The sequence below is a fragment of the Convolutriloba macropyga genome, chromosome 4 (assembly GCF_964194025.1).
Source record: "Convolutriloba macropyga chromosome 4, txConMacr16.3, whole genome shotgun sequence".
Taxonomy (NCBI): Eukaryota; Metazoa; Xenacoelomorpha; order Acoela; family Convolutidae; genus Convolutriloba; species Convolutriloba macropyga.
This window is the reverse complement of record NC_134471.1, coordinates 26,861,270-26,879,417: the sequence shown is the minus strand read 5'-3', so window position 1 is coordinate 26,879,417 and position 18,148 is coordinate 26,861,270. Positions and strand designations below refer to the sequence as shown.

General features: G+C 32.2%; 1 protein-coding gene across 2 annotated transcripts in view; it reads left to right on the top strand.

Moving 5' to 3' along the window:
• The window catches only part of LOC142337561 (A-type potassium channel modulatory protein DPP6-like), a 148,549-nt gene that overhangs the window by 21,596 nt on the left and 108,805 nt on the right, over positions 1–18,148 (top strand). For both annotated transcript variants that reach the window (XM_075386881.1, XM_075386880.1), the window contains one exon: positions 1,505–1,659. In XM_075386881.1, the coding sequence (XP_075242996.1) occupies positions 1,505–1,659 (155 nt within the window). The remainder of the gene's footprint in view (positions 1–1,504; positions 1,660–18,148) is intronic.

Sequence of the window (18,148 nt, the reverse complement as noted above, 5' to 3'; positions counted from 1 at the left end):
GTAACATTTAGTTGCGGAATTAAGTTAGATTAGTAAAGTAGTTTGGTAACTAGATCTTCAGATTCCTAATAGCTGAACCAATATGTGGTTTGTCTATAAATTCGTCACTACCAAGGATCTTAGCAAAGCTGTTTCCAAAGGCAGAAATGACTTTGGATAACTTTCCGCTCGCTAATTTCGGTGAAGTTCAACATCGCTATTCTACTTTTTCATTGTAACCCAACTCCGGAAATTTAATGTAGGTCACATGTTTAAGCATAGCAAAAAAGAATTTAGGTACATGCTTGGTCGAATTTAACCAAGGCCATAGAGGTTACGCTTTGTGGTGTAAAGGCGGAAGTTCGAACGGTACTAATTTTTGAGACGAATACTTTTTTTGGAAAGTTTTTCATTTTAATTACTTGCAAAAGCAAACACATGCTTGTTCACAAAAATGAAAGTAACAGTGATGGCGTGTTATCATTTTGAGATGATTTAAATGGAAATGAATTTAAGGTAGATCTCGTCCAATCCCTGGTACATAAATAACTAGGTCGCATCAAATACGAAATGCCAAAATCTGCAATGTGCCAAAATACTCAAAGTAAATAAATTTTAGTTTATTGTTAAAATTATCAGAAAAATTGTTTACCATAATAATGCATTAAGTTAATGCATTAATAGTAATTCGTAATTTGATGAAGTATATTTACCAAGTTTTAATCGTAAAACTAGTTCATTTTTGCCATCCACTCAGCGGGCTACCGGACTTCATGAAACTGTCAAAACAGAACATGAGATCAAATTATCCGTTTAAAAATGATAAAAAAAACATGCTTTTAGTAAAATTTTTGATCGGATTATTGAATCAAAAGATCAAAGTGTATAAATTGGGTAGTTTGGTGCAGGGTAAATTGTCTGTAAACGAATGAAGCATGCGTATTTGTTGGTATTGGTTTAAGCAGGCTTAACTTATGTGAAAATGGACCAGTATTCAATTCGAACCAGCTTCTCTGATTTTCAAGCTTATTTGTCAATTGCCAGAGCATTCTTACCTTATCATTGTTCTACGAGGCTAGCCAAGAGCTCAACTCATAACTTCTTGTTAACGCCAAGTCCTGCCAGTAGAAGTCCTCTATGGATCTTTTGTGGCTGAGTACGCCTGAATCGATTGAAGTATTTTAACAGAGTGAGATCAACAAGAACTTTTAGTCACTTTTCTTAAACTCAAACTTTCGTCTTAATGCTTAATAAACTTTTTTCACTGGTTGGTTATGCTTAAATTGCTCTGATTGTCAAGCTTGTTATGTTAACCATTACACCTGCTTTTTGTCAGCTCTCGAGCTTGGGCATCCCTTTTAAACCCCTTCTCGTGTTCTTTCATGTTCCTCCGGGCTTCATTGTTCTCGCTACGTTTACTTTGCACAAGTAGAGTTTCTTGTCAATCTATGTCAAGCTTATCTTACATGTATTAACGATTTATATTTTTATAAAATCCAACCATCTAACGGTTTTGTGTGTTCAGGATCTGTGATGTCGATAGTGAGTCCCTCAGTACACAAGATGTCATTGACGACTGTGCTGGAGAACAACCCGAAGGCAGCCGAAGACTTCCCCTGGACAAACTCTGGAGACAAGAAGTTCGACATGCTCAAGGCGGAGTACCTCGAGCTCCTCGAGGTCAGTCATTTGCATGCTTTTCAAGCTGACAGTAAACCAAGTATATACCTCAACTTATGGACAGATCCACAATCTCTGGCATAGAACATGGGGCCAATAAATGCCAAATTTTCAACATCCAATACCCTATTTGAAGTCTATAAAGTCTATTTTAATAATTGCTTTTCGGTCATGGCTAACTTTAGCTTAGTTCTGATAATTTATCAAACAGTTGGTGCATACTGATCAGTTTCTTTGTGAATCACATCGAAAAAGCCAAGTGGAATAATCTTCTCCATTCGGGTTAGTGCATGAAATATGCTTTACTGGCTCCCCTCTAATTGGATGAGACCAAATTTCTCTGTGATTTCTACCCTCTCACTGGGTGCGTTTGCCTGCAAAGGGGCTCCCTCTAGTTGGAAGAGTTTGAAGTTCAGCCAAAGCCTTTTCATCAGTCAACTTGGATTTCATTTTGAATCCATCAGCTAATGTTTGGCCCGCCATCCTTGTGATAAGTCGATATTTAAAAGTGGCTGGCAAGCACAAATTAAAATGCTAGCTGGCCCAGGCCTTTAGCTGCCGGTCACAAGCAGCCTTCTATCATAGCGTACCATTCCGGTCGCACAACCGGGGTCAGGAAAAAATCTTGCATCAGTCTAGAAAAATGGAAATGGTACCAAATTCTTGAATGGTTGATCGTTCGGAAGTCAGATTGTTCAGGGATTGTTGGATCAGAAGTAGCTTGGGTTGCTGACTTTAACCCAAAAACCATTATGTGTCAATAACTAGCCGTCACAGACTGATACAATGATACAATTGGAATCTCTGGTGCAGTTTTCTGAATGCGCGGTACTCGGCAATTTTCCACTTAGTTTTAAAGTTGACCGAGGTCTGACGCGATGCAAATTTGTCCCGTCTGAATCAGTTTTCTCATCAGTTGAATAACGAAATCATACGCTAGAAATAAGATAGGTTAATCGCAGTCCACATAACACCCAATTAAGTTTTAGTTAGAGAGAAAGTGAGATAAAGAAAAAAAGATTGCGAAAAATTGGCGGGAAAAATAGCTAGGCAAGCACTTTGTGCACAATAATGCGCAACATTTTGCAGTAGTCTTTTCAATTTTATGTTGAGAGTATTAAGAGTCTGCGAGTAACAATTAATTTTGAGAGTATTGGAAAGTTTTTCAACGTTCACATTCTTTTCGTTAGTTTTCCGCTTTTTCATGACAGCCTAGACGAGCTCAGATGCCAATAAATTTGAGTAATTTCTCTGATCTTATGATAATAACCGGACGGCTGCATTATTTTGAATGAATGATCGGCATTTTCGTTATTTTGCCCTACGTAACCAAAATTTTAGTTTCTGCAGGCATTCTCAGTCAGCGATGCCAGTCTTCTCGTATTTCATTGAAGAATTTAATGTACAAAGATTACAACATATTATATATTGCCACTGTTATATGAATGGTCTTTAAGTCAAAAAGTTTTTCGAAGTTGAAATTGTAAAAAGTAGCGCATTTCTTAACCTTCGCTAAGAACTCGAGATCGTTATCACTGGAGGCCACTACATGTATATGTAGATTCCAAGAAAGGTTTTTTTCCGACATCAAATCACTCACAAACTGATAGACTTGCAATTGCGCTCTTTTAATCGGTATCCATACAATTGTGAACAGTTTTTCACTAATTCCGCAAATAATTTTTTTCTCACTAAAAATCTTATTTTGTTCATTTCTTGATTGTTTCGCAATTTTTTTTAAGAATTTTTTGATTAGCAGTTGGCTTTCCTCAAATTTTCTGATTGTGCAGTGATTCAGTTTTAGGTTTTCAATTAAAAAAATTGATTACATAATGTCCAACTTTCGACAGTTCTTGACGTGCTCCACCTGCCTGTTTTTTGTTTGCTCAGTGCTTCAAAAAGTGTTTCTATGCAATCCTTTGCAGCGAACCATAATTTTCCTTTCTTTGCCAAAACAAATTTTAACTTTTTATGCGCCTATTATCAAACTGAAAATTTGCATCTGCAATATAAAGTTTTTTTTTAATTTGCCTTTACTCTGTTCCACTTTTCAGTGATTTTTCCAACAATTCATTTTCAACATGTATGTATTGGCATACAGTTGCCTAGTTTTGTTTTGCGATAAGAAACGGCCACTATAAAAAATTCACTGCAATCAATTAATTTTCATTTTGCAATTTTTCTGTTTTTTTACTTAATAGATATCCGACAAAATAGATAAGTTGCTGCAACATTTTTTTTTTCAAATGAGATGCGACTGTAGTACATTCTACTTCATATTTTCAGTTGGTTTATTATGTGATACTGGTATCTGCTACCGTCGATTTCGGTCAACCTGGATCTAAAAATGTTTTTTTTGTCAGCATTGTTTCCACTTTTTATTTTCAACCGAGAACTGAACTAAGAAAAAATTAATAACCCCTAAATGGAACCAACAGATAGATCTTCCATAATAGAAATATAAAACCATTTTTATAATTTTCACAAATTTTTAGTCTTTCAATCCGAAGTTTCTGCACGGGTACAAGATCAGATCACGGGACATTTTGTAACAAATTTAATGCTAACTTTTTTTATTTTATTTTAAACTTTATGTTCTATTTGCAAACATTGGAAACGAATAGACTAGCTCAAAAGAGCTTGTGGACTTTCAATATTGTTATTTTTTTTCCTCATTTTAATTAATTCATTCAGGATTTCCTTTAGATGTTGAAGTTTTTTAAAGGAAACTTTTTCAAAAACTTTTTTGTTTGAGGTTTTATGAAATATTTGTTCAATGCTAGGAATATGCTAAGCCGTCAGGGTGTTAAGCCGAAAAAGTTAAAAATAAGAAATTTAGCCAACAGCTTAATTCTGATTGGTCGACAAATTTGACTGTTCAGAATATCACTAGTTGATCCAACCATTACAATTGTTTTAGTCGGGATATCGGCTCATTTTCTCAAATTTTTGTTTGTAGGTCACCCTGTCATTTTTGCCAGCTTGGCGATCGTCTATTTGTTTACATCTGTTTTCTGTTTGTTATTGGACATCCTGGTATCTTGTTGAGTGCAATTTGATAATCAAGTAGTTCTAATATGCTTTGGACACCCAAAGCAAGGTCCTGGACAAATTTTATTAGGTTCTTCTGGAAAATGATGTATGGTTACACGACTTAATCTATCATAATCGATTTCTTAACAATAGTATTTAAACGATTTGAATGTATTTATCTCTAAGATAATTCAAACTGGCTATCTTAGATAGGATTATGTTGTCTGCAATTTAGCCCACAAAATTCAATATAATAGATGATTATCCATCATTGATCTGCGCGAATACAGATTCTGACAGATATTGTTAGTTTAATATATTGCATCATAAATGGCAATTTTCGTTAATGTCTGAAATGCAACATTTAAAAATTTATTCTTTTTGAGCGTTGCGTAATTGTTAAATTACTTTTGCACCGGTTTAATTTTATATCGACTTGTTTGGCTTTCCCCGAGAAAAAACATTTAACGAGGAGTTTTATAGGTACGCATATCACACCCGTTTTATGTCAAAAAAATCAAAATTTGAAAACAGTATCTTGGTAAAAACGAAAACGCAAACCTACACGATTGGAAATAATCTTTCTACGACAATAGAGTATAGACTAGAAGACATTTCAATTCGGCTATAATGGTAATTGTGTAAGAGTAATTTATTATCAGTACACCCTAAATTACACTTTTTTTTCCGATCCCACTTGTGGGGGGAGGAACTATATACTCAAATGGGGTTTTTTGTCCGAAACAATTTTGGCCGATCGATATATTCATCGTAGAGAAATGTGAGTGGTATCATTAAAAAGCTCGTCCAGCGTAGAATTCACCACTAAAAACATCTTTTTGAATTTCGTTTTTTTCGAGGAGCTATCGAGGTTTAAACTTTCATAGGAACACGGGATATTGGGTTCACTTTTGTTCAATTTTAGCGTAATTTTTTTTCGAATTAACGTCTTTACCGTGAAAAATTTAATTCAAAATTAACTTCCATGCTACAAAATGCATCAATTTGGTCTTCCTAATAGACAAAAGCAATTTAAAAGACTAGTTCTGGTCTCACAGTGAAATTTACTATCAAAAAATTCGGATTCTTTTTGAGAGCTGTTTTTTATAGAAAAGTTTTTTTTTTTGCATTTTATGTCACTAAGAGAATATTCACGTTTCATATCGAGGTTCTGTAATCGACAAACCTCATTTATTTTACACTGATGCCCAATGAGCAGAAAAACAGCTTTCACGGAATAGCTCATATTTTTTTGGCTTCGACACTGAGTGTTCGTAATTTTTCATGAAATTTGATTTTCTTTTTGAGATTTTACTGACTTTTGGTTTCCTATGCCATAGATACGTTGATGTATAGTCTTCCTAATGTACAATAGTCTTCCTAATGAGCAATAAGTCAACCCATCTAGTGCTTTGAGAGGACAGCTAATGGTTGTTACGACATAAAAAAAAATATCGAATTTAATTTTTGAACGTTAGCCGCTCTTAAACTTATTTTTGCGAACTCTAAGTCAGTCTCTGTAATGACAGGACCCCAGTATTTTGTAGTGCCACCAAAATTATTCTGCCTAGTTTTGTTTTTTTCATTTTTTGGCTTTATGGCTTCAATCCGACGAGTTTCCATATAATTTTTTTAAATTTTTGGATAACTTTTTTTCGTAACTTTGTTTTTTTTTTCGGAATTTTATCTTTGTATCCTAATTTTGATAGTTCCCATTGGCTTAGAGAGAACGTTAAAAGAATCATGGATAAAGTTTTTAGAGAAAAGTTTTTAAATTAAATGGCTTCGATATTTTTTTCTTCTCCCAATTTTCTAATGAGTTTTCCATTTTTGTCTGTATTTGTTAATGCATTCATCAATTTCTCAAAGATTTCATGGTTTTAAAATATTTGTCCATATTTGTTGAGTTTCTGAAGTTATGTAGTTAGAGAAAGAGGAAAATTATTGTTCCGACCCTCTTGAGGGGGGAGGAACTATATACACAACTGGGTTTTTTTTTTTTTGTTCCGTGAATTTTCGCCGCTCGATATATTCATCGTAGAGAGTTGAGACTGGTATCATTAGAAAGCTCGTCCAGCGTAGAATATGGAATTAAAAAGATTTTTTTAATTTTCGTATTCTACAGGGAGTTATCGAGGTTTAAACTTCTGAGAAAAGAAGAGTGAATTCACGTTGTTTTTATTCACATTTTCCGGAATTTTTGCCTAAATTTTCGTCAATTTTGCTAAAATTTGTTATAATTTTTAAAAATAGTGTCGTTGATTTTATTTTTGAAGACGAACAAGCATTGTTGATTGTTTTGATTTAATTTTTTTGGTCAAAAAATCTGGATAAACATTTCAAAATTTAGCCTTTTTCATCAAAAACAGCACGAAATAAGCTAATTTAGTCCACTTTGATTAAATTTGCCGACAGGACACCCCCAAACAACACTCATACAATCTTTGTAGACTCATAGGGGGGCTATTTCTACTTAAGGGTCCGCTGAGACTGCACTGTAGTTAAAACCTTGCCGTTTTTTGCTAACTTTACTCGTTGATTATCAAAAATGCAGAATTTATTTAATTTATTTTGAGTTTTCAACTAACAAATTATCTATATCTACAACATTCGAAAAATCAATTGCACTTAACGGACAATAAGTATTATCAGGGCTAGTTTTGGGCCATTCTTGGACTGTTACAATCCAAAAAAATCGGGTTGTAATCAGCCGGTCTTTTTTTTTTAAAAAAAGACTTTTTTTAATAATAAAGAACAGAACATATCAAATCAAAGCTCAGGAGTGATAGATCCAACCAATTTGCTTGTTAAGCAGCTCCAAGCTAATGCATTTAGTTTTTTAATTGAAAGTTTATGGTCGTTTCTTTTTTAAAAAATAATTGACTTTTCAATAAATAATGGCTTAATTAACTTTTCCTCTACATTTTTCTTAATTTGTTCAACTTCCAGCTTAATGTCAGCAAAGGAAGACTGCTTCTTCTTTCTACTGATTTAACATTTATTATCGGTTGCAGTTTTAAGTCTGAAGTTATTGTTTTTTGGCTTTGATACCACAAGATTTCAGATTTTTGTTTGTTTTGATATTTTCCAGTTTTTCACGTTTTCTAATTTTGTCACATTATCAAATTATTAACGGTTCTCATGTCACCTTATTAGCATTCAGAATAAAGCACAGTTGAACATATTAAAATCCTGAAACATATACATCATCATTTTAACGGCCTCGACGCCTCTTTCTTGAAGAAATCAATTGAATTTTTTAATTTTGTCTCTAACTGTCATTTATACTTTGTCGTTTCGGTCGTATGAAATTTCCTGTATAGTGATAGCTTTCATTGGCCTTTCATGGAAGAAAAGAAGAACTAATATTCTGATATTAGTAGATAGCTGATGGCTTTCATGACTTTGAAAACAATCGTTTTCCAAAATTTAAAAAAAAAACTTTTTAATTTCGCAATTTTGTTCTTTTTATGTTTCTTTTTGTTACCTAATCTCGTTAGTTAATTACAGGTCAACTATGACATTATGGGTGTCAAGGGAATAAGAGGGATTGGTGTCCCAAAATCTTTTAAAGAATTTGTTATGACCTTACTGGCTTCGACACCGGTTTTTCACAAAACAAAAGTAAATTAATGTGATTTTTGTCATATTTGACGTTCTTTTTGTAGATGCAAGAAATATTCTGGATCATTACAGGTCTCGAGGGCTTCCTTTTTATGAATAAACGACCCTATTTAATTAGCTCTTTTTGTAATTAATGCCTTTCATGACATTAAATGTAATTTTGTTTCGAAATTTTGTTTGTTCTTTGGTGTTCTTTTTAGCCGCTTTAAAAAATGAATAAGGAGAGGTCCTAATGCCCTTCTATAGAAACAGTGGTAATCGTAAATTTGTGGTAATATTAATTGAATCCTAATGGTATTTATTACTTTGAAGTTAACTGTTTCAAAAAAATCAGTTAATTTTTTTACTTTACTGTTTTTCTTCTTTTTTGTATAATTGTTACCAAACCTTTTTATGGACTGGTCGCACAGAAAAATAGACTGGTTTGTACAGAAAAATTCAGTTTTTAATGGCTTCGACAATTTTGTGTCATTTTTTTTAGAAATTGCTGTTTTTTTTATATTTTATGTAGTTGTGACGTACTTATGTAGTTGTAATGATATTACTCTATGCAGTTAAACCATAGTGAACAGTCTTAAAGTTTATTATATTATTCGTTTTCAGTTTTTTTTTCGACTTTTGTTATTTGTTTTGCTTTTGTATAGTTTTTGTTGTTCTTTTTTTCAACTTGTAACTAAATCTCATCATTGACAGATCCCATCCAACCCCTTGTTTTATTCCAAAATTAAGTTTTTTCTGATATTCTGTCGTAACTGATGTTTTGTTTCTGGGAAAATATGTGTTTTCACAAATGTTTTGTGAGTTGTTAATATTTGTGTTTTTTTCTCTTCTTTTACCACTTTCGCGTATTAACAGAGCCCAATTATATTGAAATGAGGCACAAGTGAATTTTTTCAAACCTTCAGTATAATTTTAGCTCAATTAGTGTAGATAACAATTGAAAAAACAATATTTAGATAATAGCTGGTGCCTTTAATGGCCTCAATGATTTGTGTTTTCGCAGATTGTTTGTAAATTCTTGAGTTTTGCTGTATCTTTAGTACTGTTCTATGGCGTTGTCTAACCAAAGACAGGACCTATCAGTTTCGTAATGACTTTTAGTAAATTTATCAAGAATTACTTTGTTAAGAGCTAATGATATTTCAGACGTTTGGAATTATTTGGTTAAAAAAATGTTGATAGAATTTTGAGTTTCGCCTCGTTAGTTTTTCTTATTAATTGATACCTTGTTTTATTGGGAAAAAATGTCATCTGCTATATACCTAAGGAAGAAGAAAGTTTGTGCAGTTAAGATTTTTATCTTATTGCATTTTGACGTTGTTTACCAGGTGCTTTTACATATAGATATTGAGTTTTTACCGCTAATGTTTTAGGTTTTGCTTATTTTGTTTTTTTTTTATTTTTCTCCTATTCTTTTTCTTGGCAGATCTTGTGAGTGCTGTAATTAGGCATGGCATTATGTAATTCAATTAGTAGTTTGGGTGTGAAAGGATTTCTTAAAACTCCAACATATATTTTCAACTTCAAACATCTATTTTTTATCTCTTCATTTGGTTGACAATTCAGTCAAAAATGTAGATCAGCTCAGGTAGGAACCTCATATGCGAATGCACATTAACGAGCCTCTTTGTTGCAAGTAGTGTAAAAAGAATGGAACAACGAGTATAAATACAGTGTAATTTTTCAAAGTAACACTCTTGCACTCTTTTCCCCGCTAAATAGGTGTGGAATACGCATTACACCCTATTCCCCGCTAATAAGGGGCGAAGTTAGGGTGAAAACTCGACTCCGGAAGACTAACAGAAAAGAAATTTTGAATTCGATTTTATCAAAATCTTCACACGCAAGGGACAGAAAAGTAGCATCTGAGTTGTTTCTATTAAATATATTTCCAGTTTATAATGAAAATATGAAAAAGTGATCCATGGAAATAACTTCCATTAATAACAAAAAGTGACAGAACTGCGTTTCTAATCCAACTTGTTCAAAAGGTTATGATCACTTAATAACCCGGACAGGCTACTATAAAACAAACTTACCATTCATAAAACGCCGTGCATTGATTTTGTGGAACTTTACTTAACATACAACGATCATAAAAACGGAAATGAATTTTTACGGAGCATATATGGTTCGTTTTATGGTAAGAAAGTTCAATGAACCTGGAAAGCGTTGTTTTTGAAGCAGTCGAAAAAAAACCTTTTTCTCATTTTTTTCTCGCAAAGTTATCTCAATTGTCAAGATATTAACCTGTAAAACTTTCGACAAATGTTCAAGTTTATCTTTTTTTAAGTCATTGAGAAAAAAATATTAACAGAAAACGACTCCAAGTTGGTCGTCAGCTTCAACTTGATAAAGATCTTGTTTGATTGACAGTTTAACAGATCAAGTAAAGAATTTCTTTATAGTTAACATTGATGGATACTCACAAAACAGCCAAGCTCAAAACAGACAAGCAAGAAGTTTAAACATTTAAAATAATGATTTTTTTTCCAAAGTTGACATGCAAAATATGAAAAATGACCATTTGTTCTACAATGAGCGAGAAGCTTATGTTGACCATGGTTTAATTTGATGAAGTATGGTGTCTATTTTACGGACGAGATTAAAAGACTGCCGAAAAATTTTTTGTTGAAAAAGCTTGGCAAAAATGGTTAGACATTTTGTCATATCTAGTTTATTTTCCAAAAGTCAATCATACACAATGATCTTTTTCAGTGAGAATTAAAGAGATTCCAAAATTTTACTTTCAACTAGTTTGAAATCAGTTTCGCTAAGCAGTTTTGGACATATTTTTTTCGCCATTTCTTGTCAATCGCTAAGAAATTGAAGGAATCTGTATGAGAATGTTATAAAATTTCTATTGAAACACTTTTTGAACCAAATTTGCTAAAATTTGGAAGATTGTAAAGATTTTTTAATGAGCGTCGACAAAATGCTGGACAAAATGAGCGTCTGAATCTGCTTTATGCTACTTTGGCCTTTCTGAATTATGATATTTCAAATAGCATTTACCAAATATGCTTTTTCCAGGTTATTTTTTAAATCTTTATAGTGTATGAGTTTTTTTTAATGTTAATAGTCAATATACCCCGAGACTTAAAAAAATGAACGCATCTCTTCTACGATCGACTTATTTCGTTAGGAGGGTTTCACGGCTATGAGTTTTATATATTTTCGCAAAAGATATTGATAAGCCAAAATATGCAGAACAAAAAAAGGCCTGCTTTAAAATTCCTAATTCGGATTTCCCTAAGGGTTGGAATGAAAATTCCCCCTTGCCCGAACAATTTTTAGCCATTCCCCTCTTGTGTAGTATGCAGTCGTCTGTTCAGAATGTCTGAATATCCTGCTCTTCCATTGTTTGTGAGAGTCTAGGATAGGAGCCTTAACCAGTGGGTCAAAAAACTACTTGATTGGGAAAAAGCATGAACACATCCATGGAATAAATAAATTATTAATAACAGTTATTAAATAACGCTAAACATATTCCTGTCAATGCTATCTTTCAAATTGCTAGTATAGAAAGCTTTGGTTACGTATGAAATTAATTGATTGAGATTGTCCTTACTTTCTGTCCATTCAGACTATTTTTTTTAATTTATTTGATCTATTTTATTGTTCGAGAAGTTTTCTCTTAATCTCGAAATCTGTAAAGCATGAGGTGAGAATTTTTCAAAATAAAACCATAATTCCCGTGGTTTCACCCTATTCAAAGCTTCTAATTAAAAACCCGGGACAACCGATTAAAGGTGCGTTCGCAGATTGTGCTCCAACCCTTCAAACGGTAAACAGTGTATATAGCATAATAACTTAAAGTGCACTCCCACCCGCAATGTTAATCTCAGTTAAGTTTTAAGTATGGAATCTTAAATAATGAGATTGTTGACAAGTAGCTGTATAATAACTGGACGTTCTGCTTGATCCAGTAATGGTTGTAGTGGAAAGTTTTTTTTAAATGAACAGCAGTTTTAAATTAATTTACATCCTAATCTCGAATTATCTATTGCTGCTAATTAGATCACAGATTTTCTTCGCTTCACTGCATGAAAAATGTCAAGAAATAATTAATAACAATTAACTATTCAGGAAGAGATAATTAAGTAAAGTGGCTTAGAAAAAAAAAGAAACCGCATTTTGCTAAATGAATTATCCATGTCCCAAACCATCTCACAAAAAGTTTAGACCTCTAAATTTTAGAATCTGACTATTAGCTTAGTTGTTAAATTGGTTGACTTGTTTCTGTGAAACAAAGATTTTGAATGAACTACGATTTTAGGAAAAAAACAGATATTTTTTTAATATTAGTTTTGTATTTTTTTGTAGTTGAAGCAAAAAAAATTCAAGTGTGCAATTAATGATAACTTTTCAGTAATAACAAACATTATTTGCTTTAATAATATACAAAAATTCTGGAAAAAAAACAAACTTTTTGTGTACAATTTTTCTTCATACTTTGTGTAATTAAACTACTTTTATTTAAGTTTGGCAACTAAATTCTCGGATCCCCTTATTCTTCAGAGATTTTTTGTGAGCTTCACGGAGCTGTAATGATAAAGATTGTCCCTTAAAAATTAAAAAAAGAAAACTTTTGATTCAAATTTTTTTGGAGTCTGATTTCAAGTGAGTTAGTTTGACGACAAATTTCGAAGAACATAGACGTCAAACGTGGTAGTGGAATTGATTTCACAATCGATTAATGCTGCTGGTAAATAGTTTTTCATGTAAACTATTTGCTTCAAAAATATTCATTAAGAAAGAATGGGTAGAGCAAATGGAAAAAGAGTAACCATTAAGTAAAAAGCCGATTAAATCCCTCAGAATTGCCCCTAAGGAAAATGTTTTCACTAAACTGTGGTAAACTTTTGTTTTGAATGGGGAAGTACCTATATGACAAACAATGATATCAGACCGATGTATAAAAAAATAGTCGGGGGAGAAGGAAATTAAAAATGAAATAAAACGGAGAAAAAAATTGAAGTTTTATTTGTTAAACTTCAAATTCTCTCAAATTTGTTTAACAATCACATAAATTTTTACTCTTAAATACTGTTTGTGGTTCATCAGTGACGTATGAAACTTTGAACTACAAAAAAACTAAAGCAAAATAAATGAAAACTTGTTTAAAATACAACGAAAAAATTTCATTTATATTTATATTAACAGACCTATCAATCGTTCGATTATTTTTTCTTAGTACTTCCAAATACATGATCGAACAAAATAGTTTCCAAAAGTGCACAAAAAAAACTGTAGAATTAGAAAGAAATCATCAAAATTGTTCAAACAAAGCCAAATTTTGACTTAAATTTTTTTTAACATTAATAACATATATTACTGAGACAAAATGAGACCAAGAGATAATCAATGTTTCTCAAACTTGATTTACAATCTAAAAAACTCCCTGTTGACAGTCAACATTGGAGAAGAACAAAAAACCTGAAAAAGAATTCTTAAAGGACAAAGTGTCAAAAATAGTTCATAAATGAATGCAAAAGCCTTATACATCCTCAAAGTTGTCAGAAAACTCTCAAACTTACAACAACTCATTAATATGTGTACAAATAAGCAATTGGTTTGATAAAATTTAAATTAAAACAAAAGAACTGCATTGAAAAAACTCATCAAAATGTTTTCTCTCAGCATAAACATCATTCTTTCTCACGCCTACTTTTCTCGTCAGATCACCAGAACTCCTCATCGAATCATACGAAGACCATGAGAAGGCAATTTTAACCACTCTTAGCTATCATTACAGTTATTGATAATATCAATTGATAAGTTAAAATTGTTGAATGAAGCTGGAAAATATCCCTTCAGTTTCTCAAGAGGCTTTCTTTGAAACTTTTGTGTCTCTCCGCAAAAATTATTGGTCAGCCAAAATTGGCTTAACAAAAAAGAAGGTCTTGTATAAAGTGCTGTACTTCATTTCATTGAAGGTTGAAGCTATTAATCGTACGAATTAAACTTCTAAGAACAGTTCTCATTTTTACTTAATCTTTATCAGTTTTTTTGCCGATTTCCCCCTTATTCTGTTACTCTCATTCGTGTAATTTTGTCTAGAACAGCAATTTATTTATTTGATGTGATTTTCCCGAGTAGAAATCCCAGAGCAGTTGTAAATTAATGGGAAAATTTTGGTTAAAAAATCCAATATGTCCTGCTTTTGTCACGCGAACTAATTTTTCTTATTCTCATTCAGTACGATAGTTCTTTTTGATACCATTTGCCACCAAAACACATCATTTTATATTGAATATTTACATTTTATGGCCATGTTTGTTTTGAAACCGTTTCAAACAGTGAACCTAATTTGTTGGCTACGATTTTTAATTTTCATTTTTTAAGCAAGTAAGCCTTAAAAAGTGGACTAAAAACAACTGCATAATTTTGCTAAGTGCTATTTCACTTTGTTCAGACTAGAAAGAGAATCTTTTATTTGCTAATTGTGCTCAAATTATAGATTTGAACTGAAATTATGCAAAAAGCCTAAAAATACTTTTAAAATTACGCAGACTATCTAATTAAATTACGGTGCTGGAACTTCCGTGAAATTCAAAACTGCATTCTTTGCGATGGCTCCTGTTCTTTTCCATCTTTTATCTTAATTAGATTTGTCACATTTATCCGCTTAAAATACAATCCTATTAAAAAATGTTCTCAACCGTTCAAGGCGAATTTCATTTACCCCAGTTTTCCGTCGTACAATTAATGTGAATTTTATTCTAAAAAACTTTTATATTATATAACGAACACCTAATAATTAATCATGAGACCCACTTTGATCCCCCGGATAATAGTACCCTTCGATAATCGCTGATTTTTTAAAACTAAGTTGTTATCCATTTGTTTATGCAATTATATCGAACTAGTTATATCAAAATTTCTCTACCAGATGCAGCTGAAACTACAAAAAATGATTCTTGCAGAGTCATTTAATATAAATTACAATAATCAAATAAAGTTTTGGATTTTATGCTTATGCTCTCCGTCCCCATAATTTAACCCTTTCAACCGCAAGTGGCCAGCTCTTCTTTCAAACGCTTGTTTAGATTTTTTCCCAATATATGCGAGCACATTTCTAAATTCCCCTATATAATAATAATTACTCAAAAATGGCCAAAATAAAGCGCCAGTGAAATCTGATCTGAAGGACTTTACCAATTTATTAGGATTAATCAGATTTCACTCATTGATTTGATATTAATTTTGCGCTTTCTGTCAATTTTTACAAAGAAATTGTCACTAAGATTGAAGTTATTTATAAAGACGAAAAAGTTATTATGGAACAGGTTCCAGTGATAGACATTTTTTTTAAGTTGCTCGGTTTATTTTAAAAGTTGAAGGTTTTTTAGTTCCACAGATGGGAATTTTTTTATTGTGTAAAAATTACAAATTTCTTTCAAAAGTGTCTTACAAATACTTATAAGATTATGCGTCGCCTGATTAAAAATTTGTCAGAAAATGTGTCGGGTCTTACACAATAAAATTTTTGATCAGGTCTGATAAGGTCTTACACGATAAAAACTCACTTTTGTCAGATCTTACAAGATAAAAATTCTGCCTTAAAGGATCCTACACGATAAAAATTCTGCTTGACAAAAATTTTATCGTGTAAGATCTTATAAGAATCTTATAAGATCTTGTAAGATAAACATTCGGAAAGCTATGGCTCATCGTTTTGATGAGATTTTGTTCAGACCTCATACGATAAAAGTTTTTTAGGTATAGCATGTTTTTCATATTCAGAGATGCTTGAAAGCAGTAGCCAAAAAGCTACAGCATGCAACACTTATGTGTCAGAGCCACAAAGACAAACTTTTGTTTTATATTGTCTTTTGTGAACGATAAGATATTGTGAAGTCATACGAGTATCAGAGGCTTTTTCTGAAGCGGCGATTGCCAACCTAAGCTAAAAAATTGTTCAGACCAGACCTATCTTGGACTCCTAAATAGATCCATAGTACATAGTAAGATTAAAGTTCAATTAGGGCAGAATTTTCATCGTGTAAGACCAGATACGATCTTACACGATAAAGTTTTTTGATCAGCATCTTATCAGATCTTACGCGATAAATATTCCAGAATCCCTGAGGTTTTATCTGAAATAAAAACGTTCAGACATAATCTTGTGTTTTTGAAATTCAATGTGTTGAAGCTAATTCTGTCCTAAAAATAAGAGTTGTCATAGAAAAGGTTAGTTTGGTATTCATGAGACTTTTCAGCTTGCTGAGTTAATTTTCATCCAAAAATGCTTCTTAAAAATGAGATATAAATAAAATTTTATTGCTCAAGTTCTGTTGCGCAATCATGTGTTTTCATCGGTAAATAAAAATTAGCGTTCCGTTTCACGCCAAGCAATTGAAATCACTCTTAATGAAAAAAAAAATATTTTAATTGTTCAAATTTTTTTCAGAAAATAAAAAAAATCAATCTAAGGGAAAACGATGTCAACGAGACATTGTAAGATTATACATGTAAATTTTAAACTTACTATGATATATTACTTGAGAAATACGCGAAAGGCAAAAATGTTGACCATATTGTTTGTGCCGTACTTTATGGGGTAATAAATTACTTTGGCTGATTAAACCTGGGGGCTATTCTAGCATTCAGATTGGATTGTTTTCCTTCACTTGCCTTTTATATTAATTATCCAAAATCGTACAAGTTTCAATGCAGTTAGCTTTCAATTTTTACGCATTACACAATTATATAAACGTTTCTTCTATTTTCCCAAATGTTTTGTTATATATTTTGTTTGTCTTTAAGTTAATCCCAACAGTCTCAGAACACTAGCAATTGGACTGCATCTCAGAAAGATTATCGCTCCAAAATATTACTTGGAAAATAGCTGCTTTTTGTGAGTTAGTTAGCTCGCACTTGTCACCTTTTCGCGTTGTGCAAAACCAAATTGACAGAACTGAATGGAAAAATAATTGAAAATGATTGCATAAAAGTCTCTCGTAAAAAAATTGCGGATTACTGAGCGCTGAAAATTTGGAGATTTAAATGTTTTCTATAAAATTAAAGTCTCGCGTAGTTAACAACGATACAATAATTCATTATTTTGGCTAATTGAAACACTTTTCCAACAATTTTATTCTGCTTAAACAGTGCCAAAGGTTATTCTGCTTAAACAGCTGTTTGCAAACATGTCTTTTTGGAGTAAAACGGCCAGTCTTATCCGTGCATTCTAGACGGATAACTTTTGTAACACCCCTGGCTCAAAATAACCGGTTACGGGGCTAAAAGCTCGCATGATTCTTCCAAGATCATACTTAGCTACACGCGAGTCTTGCGAGAGACGTTTGCAAGATCTTTCACACAATGATTGTCTGAGTTTGACCAGGGTTGTTCAAATTCATACAATCAAGATTTTAAATCCATTTAATTATCGAAAAACTTAATACGCAACAAATTTATTTTCTCGATCATCAAAACAGTCTATTTCAAAAAATAGGAAGTGTCTTGCACGCACAATCAGTTCTATTAAGGGACTGTGATTCTAAAATATTAGATATATTGATGAATTATTCTGTTCTGGCCATAATCCTGCTTACCAACCCCCATTGAAAATACCCAGATAGCCTAATGTTCAAATTATATGCAACTCTGGGACTGGTTCAAGAAACATACATCTAAATTGTACCACGTGAAGAAATTCTGAGATGATTTTAGAAAGACAGATTTTTATGATAATGAAAGTAGCGACCAAGTTATCGAGCAGTTGATTTTGAAGTCAAAAAATTGTTAACTATGATGTTGATGATCTGGAAGGATTATTATCTCAACTTAATTTAGGAAAAAAACTTCTTGTAATATTTTTTTA